The sequence below is a fragment of the Callorhinchus milii genome, unplaced genomic scaffold, assembly GCF_018977255.1.
Source record: "Callorhinchus milii isolate IMCB2004 unplaced genomic scaffold, IMCB_Cmil_1.0 Scaffold10, whole genome shotgun sequence".
Lineage (NCBI taxonomy): Eukaryota > Metazoa > Chordata > Chondrichthyes > Chimaeriformes > Callorhinchidae > Callorhinchus > Callorhinchus milii.
This window is the reverse complement of record NW_024704751.1, coordinates 9,008,539-9,021,682: the sequence shown is the minus strand read 5'-3', so window position 1 is coordinate 9,021,682 and position 13,144 is coordinate 9,008,539. Positions and strand designations below refer to the sequence as shown.

General features: G+C 43.2%; 1 protein-coding gene across 1 annotated transcript in view; it reads right to left on the bottom strand.

Annotated features, from left to right (window-relative positions):
• smg6 (SMG6 nonsense mediated mRNA decay factor) overlaps positions 1-13,144 on the bottom strand; it is a 146,669-nt gene that overhangs the window by 28,243 nt on the left and 105,282 nt on the right. Inside the window, exons 14-15 of the mRNA XM_042338403.1 lie at positions 8,933-9,109; positions 4,872-5,021 (exon numbers count right to left, since the gene is read on the bottom strand). Coding sequence (XP_042194337.1) covers positions 4,872-5,021; positions 8,933-9,109 — 327 coding nt within the window. The remainder of the gene's footprint in view (positions 1-4,871; positions 5,022-8,932; positions 9,110-13,144) is intronic.

Below are 13,144 nucleotides of genomic sequence, written 5' to 3'. Positions count from 1 at the left end.
TTAGGCAAATCAAACAACCCTGCTGAACTCATCACTCGGGNTTTTTTTGACACTGATGGGTTTCAGTCAGTGCCTGCAGCAGATTCAGTGTTGGGGTTTGTGTGCTGCTACAACAACAAAATTCCATTTCTATAGCGCCTTTCATGTCAGGAGGACGTCCCAAGGCGCTGGAAAATCAGTGTTTCGGACCTGAGCTGGGGGTCGGGATTGGGAGAGTGGGGGTCCGGGGGTGGGGGGGGAGGAAAGTGACGGTCAAAGAGGAGGATCTTGAAGGAGGCAAGGGAGGGACCACGGGGTGGAATTCCAGAGGGTACGAGCAGAGTGGCTGAAGGCCTGCCCGCCAATAGTGGGGCAGGTGAGGCAGGGGACGTAAAGCAGGCCGGAGCCCACTGAGCGGAGTGAGTGGGCAGGTTGGTAGGGGGTTAGGAGATCGCAGAGGGGGAGCAAGGCCATGGAGGGCTTTGAAGGTGAGGACTAGGATCTTGAACTGTATCCTCTGTGTGACGGGAAGCCAGTGGAGTCGGACGAGGATGGGGTTGATAGGGTCACAAAGCCCGGTGTGGGAGAGGACACGGGCTGCACAGTTCTGGATGATCTGCAATGATTTGGAACACGATTGGTTAATAACGACTCCAAGTCACACTTAGCCACTTCTGCTGGCAACCAGAATTCCACTGAACCCAGCCACAAGATTAGATTGTGTTGGGTCAGCATGCTGCATTTCCGGATATCGAAAGGAGTTATCATTGGCGATTCGTAGTCATTAACAAATCTTAGACCTGCTGCCAAGGCCCTGAGAGAATGTTTAGTGAGTTTCCTTAGAGGAGAATCTTCTGTCAGTTTGTGATAAGATTCACTGTTGCAGGGTTGAATATAATACTTATTGTGGGTTGCTACTGATCAGGAGCACATTTCTAATTGGAGTTGAGATGGCTGGGTGGGATTAAGCTTTAAAACTGTACCATCAGAGGTGCCAACAATGCCAATTGTTTTTAGCCAAAGATCTAAAGGTTTGTGCGAGATGCTAAAGAAGAATAGTTTTATTGCTCCATGTTGAATCACAGAATGCTAGCTTAGAAAGCACTTTGAGACGTCTCAATGACGTTATAAGGTTCTATATCAAATGCAAGGTTTATCATTATTATTACTGGTGCATCTTTGTGAGTTCAGTGGTATCTGCAATGAAATCTGACCTTATATTGGAGAATCATCTTTTTGCAGAACAGGAACATGAGGGCCTACATCTGGGGAAGTTGGAGCACGGTATTCTTGCGGTCAGGATGTCTTCCAGCAAACAGATGGTTTTGTTGTCAGCCTAAGCTAGGTTGGTAGCATTCTTGCTTCTGAGTCAGAGGTTGTGGGTTCACCAACAACAACCGCAATTGCATTTATATAGTGGCTTTCACTTCAGGAGGACATCCAAAGGCACTGGACAGTCAAAGGTTTGCATCCAAGCTCGGGTAGGATTCAGCAGAGGTGGGGGTGAAAAAGATGAGCGAAGGCACAATCAAACCCCGTGTTAGGGCTTTGAACTCATGTAGTGTAGATCAGGGTGGTCCAATGATGAGAACACAAATGGTTCATTAGTAGATGGGTTCAGACGGAAATAGGTATCATTTCTAAAAATAAAATGAGGAAAGACGGAGAATATTTTGTTCTGCTCTTTGTTCCTCGGCACTAATAGCAGAATGAAAAGTCTCACCCCATTTCTACTCCGAGTCAGGCTGCTGTTGGAGGGGAGGCAAATCAGAGATCATCCAGCTGCCAGCACAGAGTGCCACTCGCAAAGGTTTGGGAGAACATCAGCACACAGTTGATTAAGGCAATGACTGAAAAATTGGAATGTTACCTATGAAGTAACTGGAAGATAATTCATGTGATCCTTATCTTCAGAAAGTAGCAATGCATTATTCTGGAATGACACACTTAATTGCTTGGCATCTAACAGTGGGGGAACAATACTGAAGTCTATTGTAAAAGAACATCTAGCAAGTACAGTAATAGCAATAATTCAAAGAAAACAGGACTTTATGAAAGGCAGGTCATGCCTCACCAATCCACAGGAATTCTTTGCGGATGTAATTGAGATAGTGGCTGAAAGCAGCACAATTAATATTATGAATATGGATTTTCCGGAAGTATTTGTTAAAAACTCTCACAAAAATCCTGTGGCAAAAGTGAAAGTTCATGGGGATTAAGGACGATCTTGTAAGATGGAGAATATGTAGGTTTGATAACAGCAAACAGAAGGCAGTTATCGTATCAATAATAGCTCCAACTGGACATAGTACTGGCACCTCTACCGTTTATTGATGTGTTTGGGGCAGGTATTGCAATCAAAGAGCCCAGGCTTGCTGGGAATCACAGCTTTTATGAGAAAGCAAAATGTTCCAAAGGGATTGAGATAGTTATTTAATGTGAAAACACAACTTATTTTTTAAATGTTTCACACTTATGCTTAGTGACATTCGAGCCCTTGACCAGCAGGAAGGTTTGGACTCATTTCCTATCACCTGTCCTTTTTAAAAAAAACTTTGCGTACTATCATCGTAATAAGACCAAATCAATTGACAGTTCTAAGCTACGCTATAGCCCTGATTGAAGCCAGAGACTATTTTGATGAGAACACTGAGGTGAGAAGTTTGACAGGCGAGGCACACATGTTGAGCAAATAAAGTCTGGAGCACACTTGAGAGGTTTCGATGATGAGATAAACTGAGAGTGAATTTTGATCAGTTCCTAGCTATCCAATCCCCTAAGGTATTGCAGCCTCGTCCACGGTGTTTGTAAGATGTACAGCTTTAGCTCTGATGATCCTTTCCAGAGCTCTCCTGCTCGGATTTGCACGCTCCACTGCTGTCGCTAGTCAGGGTGTCTGTGCCACTCCACACCACGTGACAGGATGAGGTGGGGTTTACGACATATCACACCAGACAAGGTTACGATAGGGTCAGGCTCACAAGAGGCAGTTTTACCAAAAAAAACATTGATTTAGTAATCTATGTATTATGATATATTCAGTTCATTATTGCTAGTCGAATCTTTTATTGAGGCACCTAGGTGAAAGGCCAAAACCCGCAGTGCAGAGCTTTATAGTTCCAAAGCAGAAATGTGGGTGAAGTTAGCAATCGATCCACATTATACAGTAGGTGATTACAGTTTTGCTATTGACCCATTACAGCAACGGAGCCCCCAGGCGTGAGCATCACATCTTTAATCTCGTCATTTACACTTCCTCTGTCTAAACACTCAGTGCTTGAGTGAACAGTCATGACAGATTTAAAGGTTAACATTTTAGAGATTCATTTGTCAACACCTCTGGGTGTATGTCTGGGAGAGCTGACCAAAAGCTGCACAGTAGCGACTGCCAGTTCAAACTCAGTAGACAATCCACATTGTGCAATTCGCAAACAGAATTGTCAACCAATGTGCAAGTTACAACATGTAGTTTTGTTCCTGTATGTAAAAATAAGAACAAGCAGAGGTTGACAGATAGCAACTTATTCTGATCTCAATGAACTAACTGAGGAGAAATTTGGGGCTAGAACACTACCATGGTGAATAGGTCCAAGGGATGTATCGTCCAAAGACTCAAACCCAACTGAGTCAATTGAGTCCAAGAGATGGGCAGCCTAGGATTCCAACCAAAGCAACAGAGTCCACAGACTAGTAATAAATCCAAAGCAAACCAAGCGGCCAAGGATACCCAGGATTCAAACCCAAGAAAGTCGATGGAGCCCAAGGTTTGAGCAGCTCCGGGATTTGAACCAAACCAAGGCAGTGGCAGCCCTGGGAAAGAACTGGATTCGAACAAGGAACTGGAACCTTCTGCAAAGCACCGTGACTAGAATTTGCAATCTTCCTGTTAGAATTCAAATGTCAAGTATTGACTCAGCAATCCCCATGAGGATACAAAGCCCATCACACTCACATTGTACTCTGCCATACTGCTCCTTGCCGGTCCAATCCCCCACCCCCATCCCTGTGACACCATGAATTTTAATTCCCTTCTGAATGTTTGAGGTCTGCATTTAAAACACAAGCTCTATAAATTAACAAATACAAAAGAAATTGCAACGCGTTCAATGGTGAGCTTCATGTCTCTTTCAAGAATAATCAAGGTTCCCATTGCTGACCCTACAGCAAGGTAAACTGGCAACAACTGTATTAAAACCTAATGAATTCATAAGATGAACAATGAAAAATAGTACACTATAACTCTCTGACTGTACATCTTCAGCAGAAGAATCTCTCCATCAGTTAACAGCAGGAGATGGTAACTAGAAAATACAATGCTGTTGCACAAGGATCCCCTTTCCTGGGACCCTCTAGGTTAAAACAGAGGAATGAATTTTCAGAGGTCAAATAAAAGAAATGTGTGTATGTATATATATATATACACACACACACACACATTTTCAGCCAGGGCATGGGTAAACTAAGTCAATAACTGCTTCTAACACAAGATATTGGATTTTGAGAAGCATGTTAACAGGGGGAAAAAAGAATCTATGAGAGAAAACGTCTTTTCTTTTTAAAAAAATTGACTCATTGAGTTAGCGAAGAAAGCATCCGAGGCTGTTGATATTAACATTTTAAAACATTTATCTTACTTTTAAAAGGTTAAGTTGGGTTTGGAAAAATCAACTGGAGTCTGTTCAGGACTGGAGCCAAAGCCTTGAGGGCACACATGTGCATTTTCCCAAAAGGGTCTTTGGTTTGCCTATTTTATAACTAGCCCTGCATAGCACAAGAGTTTGAAGCATATGGCTAGACAGATGCTTCTGGCTCCCATTCAAGGCTGACAGAAAAAAAAGAAAGAAAGAAAAAAAAGATGGAAAGTTTTTTTTTCAGTGAAGAGCCTTGGGTACCTGGATCTTTTCCTGTCTGCGCTGCTGTTCGGCAAATCTTTTTGCTAGCGCTTGCTTTTTTGCCCTCAGCTCCTTTATATCATCTTCTCCTCCACTGCCCTCGGGCTCGGAGTCTTGTGCCTCATATTCTTCAATGATGACATCTTCTTCCTGTGTGCAGAGGATTGGCAACAGAACTGAAGTGAGGAACAGTGAAAAATGAGACTGGTATTAACAAGATACAGCTAGGCCCTGCCATTTCCAATATTCAATCCTCTACATTAAACACAGACCTCAGCCAGGTCATATTCATTCCTCGATCGTAAATAATAGCTTGATAAAAATAAGAGCTGCCATAAAGCTCTGTAAACGTGGGTTACCAAGGGAAACCAGTAGCTCTCACAGTATAGCAGTCAACCCCAAGCTGATTTGCAAACCTGAATGCTGCCCCATATCTGAACTCACTTACTCTCATTGCAAGAGTTTGACAGAGCGCTGAAAGCTAGGCTCTGTGATAAAGCTGGACAGTGCGATAAAGCTGAACTATTGAGCATCAAACCAACTTACCTTCTGTGGAACAAGCAATATGCAGGTCAGAAGGGCAGCCTGCTCCACTGTAAACCCACCAGCAGTTGGCACCACAGCCCTGAGTAAATACTCCCCAATTCTTCACCTGACTATGTGAGATATTGCTCGTCTGCGGAAGGCTCACATGGCTCACATTCAGCATGGCTGCTCTAACGAGATACAGTACCATACTGTTCACTGCCAAGTACTCCCTTTTGAGTACCAAAAACACTATGATTTGATCTTTTTACTCTCACTTCTTAGAAATAAGATCGTACTGTTCTTTTCAGACTCACTGTTAGTTTCTCTTCCTTACTTTAGTTCTTTTCCTCTCATGAATTCTTGCCTGGCCAAGAATAATTTACCATCTGGAATAGGGAACTCATTGTGCCAGGCAAATTCAGGGGACAACTCTACATTCTACCGTTTCCTGGCATGCGAGACTGACGCACTTGTAGGAATTGAGAGAAATTTGTGCAGTTTTTAGTATTTACCTCTAGGTGCCGATAGCTGGAGTTGCTCAAGACTACAATTACAAAGTTGGCTGGGAACAAACGGTTGCTGCTCAGCTTCTCAAACTAACTACAATTTCCAACTAAACAGAATGCTGAATCCATTCCTCTAACTCACGCTGCACATGTTCAAGGCTCATGAGAAAATGTAGCCAAGGCTAATAGTATAGTACCACTCAAGTGGCTATTCTTCTATGACACATGAGGCTAGTCAGTGAGTGTTGGCAAGCTATTTCAGTGTGCAGAGCATCTCACAAAAGCCCTATTCTGTCCTGTCTTCGGTCAGTACGTATCTCTGTATGAACCTTGACCAATTTTATACTCAATTTCTTCACCCGGGGACACGATTGCCTTCTCTGAGATCAGCCAACTCAGCACAGATCAGGGATCAAACCTGGAGCTTTCTTAGTTCCTTGTCCTAGCATCACAGTTCTGAGCTATTAGGGAAAGCTTCTAAGACCCTTTTACTTTTCTTCTTCTTCTCCAACGATTAGAAGCAGAAGATGTTAAGCATTTAAAACAAAATGCTTATTTTTCTTTTAAAATCTCAAAGCCGAGAATTAGAACTCTCATTAAAACCCAGTGTTAAAAGTTTTCAAAACACCGGATCCTCACATGAAATCATACTGGCCCCCTTGTTTGGCTTAGTGCTGTTCCGTGGGATGTTGGTTGCACTGATAATGCACGGATCACAGCTGAGAACCAATACATGATCTCATCAAACGAGCAGTCCATTGAGAGTGGTTTGGAAGGACCATAATTTCACAATAAAACAGAAGTTAGCAGCAACTGAAGACTTTAAACTTCAGAACTCTGTAATTTTAATCACAAATTAATTACGATTCAGAACTTAAAGTGTTTCTTCTTTGCAATTTAGTTTGGAGAGATTTTTACTACAAGGTTCAGCTATTAACAAGACACTGTGGTACGAAGGGGAGCTTGAACTTATAAATGACTGAAAACAGACTTTTTAGTGTCTGGCCGAGGCCACATTTACGCTGTGTTGATATTGGATTCCGATGGTACAGACCCAATGGTTGGAAAAGTACCAGCATGGCTCAGACTATTGAGTTTGTTCTTTCACATCAGTTGAGTCTATAGCTTATGTACTGGAGAAGATACCTGTAGCACGCACAGGAACCTCTGAGGCACCAGAGCTGCTAAATCCAGCAGCTGCATACATATTCCCCCCCACCACCCCCAGTTAATGTGTCTGCCTGCTTTGTCATCTTTGGAGCAGGGAACCTTGCACTACACATGTGCCTTCTGCCAGCCATGCACACAGCCTTAGCGTCAGAATGACTTGACTACAACTCATTGTCTTGTGAAGAATACCCACTTGGGTGACGTACCGGTGGCCGTGGAACCATACCCCAGCACAAGCCAGTGCATTCGGCAGAAGGTAGGGTATTGGAGAGGGAACAACAGAAAATACTGGCAAAATAACTCGAGGTTCTCAAGACAAGCACCCTCTGAGTCATTAGACTTTAGAAGTCTGCCACTAGGATTTTTAGAGGGTCATTTGGGGGGAAAAACTACGACGACTGAAAGGAAACCTCCCAGAAAGTCACAGACAAGAATCATTTTTAATACAATTGCACATTTTGCCGTCACTCAACAATAAAGTGAGGAAATATATTCCAGAATGGTTAGTAAACTGGAGGCCAGAACAGTGGCTGGACTCACAGCTGCAAAGTGTGAAGTGTGTGTCTTATCCGCCACAAATTGTTCAGAACAGACCCAATTCTCTGACACAGTTGAGTTCCTCCTAACGTCAACTGTCACTACATCACTGCTGCTCATCCATTGTGGAAATGGCTGAGATTTGTTAGCGGAAAGAAAGCTGTCTCTTTCCCTTGATTCCTCAGTTAACACATGACGAGCAGCGGGAAAGCTTGCCAGACAATGCTATCAGTGGCAAGCTCTGTGGTTTTAGCTGGTTAGACTCCAGCAGTTACACCAACACACACTCTGGGGTCCCCAAGCTTTGGCTCTTGCCAACCTGCGCCTAATACTTTCCGGAATTAGGTAAGCAGGATGTGTCCCTCGAGGGAGAGAGAGAGAGAGAGAGAGACAGCGCATTCCATTCCAACAATCTCTCTCTGGGATTTCCATGTGCAGGTGGGATGCATGGAATTCTCAGTTTGCTTTGGATAATCTTAAACTTGGTGATGGGTTTCCATGTGTGTCAGACACCCGGGTGACCAAAAAATGAATAGCAAGCATTCCATTGAGAGGCCAAATTCAAATGATATGTGCTAATAAACAGACTCCAATGTGCATTCGTCCTTCAGTGGCAAATATTAAGATGCATTGTGTGTGTTCAAAAATCTAAAAAATTTTTGGGGAGGGGGGGGTGGAGGGTAGAGAAGAAGAGAGAGGTGGGGGAGGGGCACTGAAGTGAATAATCTCCAGATAAATTTGGTTATTCACTTTCTGACTCTTTGTGGGAGTTTGCTGTGCGCAAATTGGGTGTCATGTCTGCCTACAAAATACAGTCACCTCACTTTACAGTGAATCCTGTGAAGCGTTTGGAGATGTTTCGATGACGCGGTAAGGTGCAAAACCAAATGCAAGGATTATTATTAGAATCGAGTGCTGACTGCAAACTCCATTCTTGTTTAGCTGTTGTGCAATATGCCCGAAAATAGTCAGTATTGAACAAAATGGGGGAGAGTGCAGCTTTAAGGCACTAGATGCAAAGACTGCATAGAACAGGAACACCAGCAAAATCCCTAATCATATCAGGATGTGGGCTGCTGTTCAATTTTCCACACAAACCAATGAGTTTCTCTCTTCCTGTATCAGTGCTCCAGCTAGGCCCCCTGTGAAATCACTGCCACAGCTATAAACTTTATCCTACTCCTGAACCTTGGCCTCTCCGAGGTTAGCTCCATTAAATCATCCATTAAAAAAGTGAAATAGAAAACAGCATGTGGATCTCGTAGCAGCAGTGGAATTTCAGGAAATGGAATGAAAAAAAAACCCTCTGGTGTACTATACCTGATCCTCCAGTTGTTTTCCCTGCTGGCTTCCATCTTCCTTTCCCAGGCTGTCTGGGACGGGTGCCATTGACACATACTTTCCACCCTTGAATGCCAGCAGAGGTTCTTCTTGGCCACATAGGGCTTCCAGGAAGTACTTTAGCACTGTGACCCTCTTGCAGTCAGCTGCTATTGCCTACAGAATTGGAGGGTGGGGGTGGTGGGGGGGGGGGGAAGGAAACCAGAACATTAGGGAGAGGGGGAGAAAACACACACACACAAACACACAGAATCTTGGACAAGTGCCAAAAGGGATCATGAGAAACGTGTCAGACAGCATTGACAAGCTACCAGGAGGACATCTGAGGCTAGTCTGGGGAAAGCATCAAAAGCCACAGGGATGTCCACAAGGTTGTCTGCAGGCACGCACCAGAGAACTCACTACGTCCCACGAAAGTCACGTGAGAGGAACACAGAAAAAGGAAAAGCCAGCAACTCTGAGCGATTTAGAACGTAAAAAGGAAACTGAAAAGTATTTCCACAATAGCATCTACTTCCCCCTTTGTCTAATTTTAACCGAGCATTATCATACTGATTGTCAGCCACTTGACTCCAGCATGACCTGTGACCGCAAACCAGAGCCTTTGACTTGACCTTGTGCCAAGGGCACAGACATTAAGTCATTTTCTCCTGTGCGTTTTTTTCTCCCTGGTCAGGGGGTGCTCACTTAGGTTCACTCACACTTCCACAAAATGCTGACAGCTGACTGAAACAGAACCAGTTCCGCAACACTGATATTTGTTTTGTTGAAAAAAAAATGAGATGAAGTTAGGGACTTTTCCAGCTATTCCAACATCTGGGCAGTTTTTCATTTTACGGTGATTTCCTCCCTGTTTCTCTGGGTAAAAAAAAATGTACGCAGCCGATCATTTATACCAACTGTCAATTTCTCATCACCAAAAATTTCTAACTTGCAAATGTGTAAATGGCCTTTTAAGTTTGTTCCTTTTCAGAAAACATCTGGCATCTCACAGGAATGAATATATATTTTTAAAAATCGAGTCCTCATGTCTCAACTTCTTAAGCACTCGGAGATGCTACCCTGCATGAAGCACGCTATACAGTTGTTGTTGATGATGAATGTGCGCTCATAGTTCCCCAATAGTTTGGTGGGTAAACTCACTGTCCTGTTCAGCAATAACACTTTCCTGCTGTGCACAATTGGCTGCGTGTTTCGCCCACAAATTATATAGTCAATTCACTTTACAATATTTTCTCTGAAGTGCTTTGAGATGTCTTGTGATAAGGTGCTATATCAAATGCAAAGATTATTATTATTTTAAATTAAGCATTTCAATCCCTCATCTATGATGAGGTAGCTGATATCAGCAGTGGAGGTGGAGTGCTAGAGTTGGCCTCAGTGGCCTGGATTAATGGGGAACAGCAGGAGAAAGCAGCTAGGGTTCCCGCTCCATAACCAGTGATCCACAGGAAGGTGCACTCATGCAAGCAGGATTGGGCTCAATTCAAACGCCCTCAAATAGTTGAATATTCCTGCTGACATACACTGGGATCAAACAAAAGCAATAAAGGTGACCTACTGGAAGGCTGCCTGTGGAACCAAACCCCAATAAGTGTTCAGCACCTTCGTGAGGCGGGGAGAAAATTGGCAAAATGGGAGGAAAAAAAAGTGCTTTTGTTATCTCGCTCGTGCTAAGGCTTCCTTTTTCACCAGACACCCAGCTGAGTTTGCTCAATGCTACTTAGAACCGAAGATCTGTAAGACCTGGTTATAAACCCAAGCCCTAGATTTGACAGGGCAGCGTTCCAACCCACTGTATCCCCGCTGTCCACCATCAGAGAGAAGATCTTCAGCTTCTTGCTCATGGGCTGGATATGGATTTGCTGAAGGAAACGTGAACACTTGCCCAAATTCTCTTTGGGCACAGTCCAGTTTCACTTGATTAGTAATTTACAGACCTTGACCATTGTTAGTGTTTCCATACAAAGTGAAGAATTTTGCAAGGCGGCATTTCAAACATCATTCCGTTGGGAGTTATTTATGTGACTATAATGCCGCATAATACCAGAGCATTCCAACCAGTAATGACGTGTGAATACCAAGAGATGGCCGTGTTCTGCCAGTTTCTGCACTCAGATGCAAACCTGTATCAAACCGCACTTTCTGCACCTGGTTCCCATCAAATCTGCATCATAAACACTCCATCGAGAACACAAAGACTTAAATCGCTTTTTTTTTTAAACTCCCCTAAAGTGCAGAGTGAGACAAAAAAACAATTGCTCAAACCAACAAAGTCCTATAGTGCAGTGATTAGAGCACTCGCCTCGCAAGCAAGAGGACCCGGGTTCAATTCCCGGGTGGGGCGCAAATTTAGGCAAGTATCCAATAGAGCATGGATTTAACCAGCGCCTCTGAGTCCAGTGCATCTGAGTCCAGCGCCTTGGGACGTCCTCCCGACGTGAAAGGCGCTCTATAAATTCAATCTTGTTGTTGTTAACAGGGTAAGTGAAGGCAGTGCTGGTAAATTCAAGAGGGAGTTGGACAGATTTTTAGCCAAAACTACAATTGAAATGGATAAGAGATGAGTTTTGTTTGGTATCCTTTGAACTTCGATCAAAAAGATGGTAGGATAGGATCACAATGATCCTTTCCGGGCCCTTTTTGCTTCTTGTATCCCATCATGCAGCCCACAATATTTTGCCTATCAAAACAGGGAACTCCGATTGGTACAGTGACTGTGTTATTACCTCCTGAGCACATGGGAATGACTGAGGCTAGTACCTGTTGAGGGGAAAGCTTAGCTTTTTTAATGTAGAGGGTTCTTCTTTTCTTTAGTTTTAGTTCTTCTTTGGAGGAAAGGGTAGTTTTGTTATTACTCTTGCTTACTGGTTGTACTTTGCTGTTCTGTCCTCTCTTTGATAAACTTTATACCAATTGAATTTTTAAAAAAATCAAAAAGGAAGTGAAAATCACTAATGGGAAATGAAGGAAGTTTAGTGCCATGATTTCACTGTATTCTTTTCTCTCCATTTTTCTGTCTGCAGGCAAAACGGCAGGCGATTCTCCTTATTCCACACGCCTCTGTTTACTGGCAGTCAGCAGGAACATGGTTGTTAGCTGATTGGCGGATCACTTTCCGGGGATAATAATCCCTTCAAAACAATAACAAAAATAATAACTCAATCCACGATTATTTGAGGGACACTGCTGTGTGCAATTGGCTGCGTTTTTGCCTACAAATTCTACAGTCAATTCACTTTATAGTATATTCCGAAGTGCTTTGAGACATCTTGAAGACGTGATAAGGTGCTATATCAAATGCAAGGATTATTATTATGGCAAATTGCAAAGTCTACACTGATTTTTGTGAAGACAATTTAATTATTTTTTTAAAATAATTTATGTGTATGTAATTATCTCATATATTTCTCTACATACCTGTAAAAAGACACCCAAAGCTATTTCTTTCTATGCAATTAATTTTCCGTCCAATTATCTGCTCCTCTACCTGAAGGCATTGACCCGGGATGACTAATTTTCCCTGGCTGCCAGACACCCTCTGGAGTGGCGCCCATGTGATCACTCTGTGTGGGCCTTCACACTTAATGTCAGGTAGTGTTCAACTGGGGGGGGGCGGGGGGAGGATATTATGCCTAGCGAACTGAACCGATTGTGGAGTCCCGAGTATGGTTTAACATGGGGATGGGTTTCCACATGTGTCAGACACCTGGCTGACCTGCCCTCATCCCCCCCAACATGGTCACCAGAAAACTCCTTGGCCACCAGCGCTTAAAAGCATCTCTTCAGGTAAGTCTCATGAATTCTCTGAGTTCATCTGAATCATCTGAGACAAATTTTGCAATGAAACCATTTGAGTTCCATTTGGCGTCTGATCAAAGGAGAAATTATTCAGAAAAAGCACCTAAGAAAAGCACAAAATAAGCTATTTTAGAGGAACATACTTGCCAAGCTGACAGTAATAATAATACTTAGGTTCAATACAGTGTCAATGGGATGGATTCCCGACTTCAAGGGCGATATATAAATGGTAATTTGTATTGTATTTGTAACGTGTAGTGACTGTATTTTGTTGATGAATGTGACAACATGCGGACAGCAAGAATAATAAACATTTGATATAACGGCTTCGACATTGAGAGTACGTCCCAAAGCACTTCACAAGATCTTCTATAAAATGTGCAGTGACTG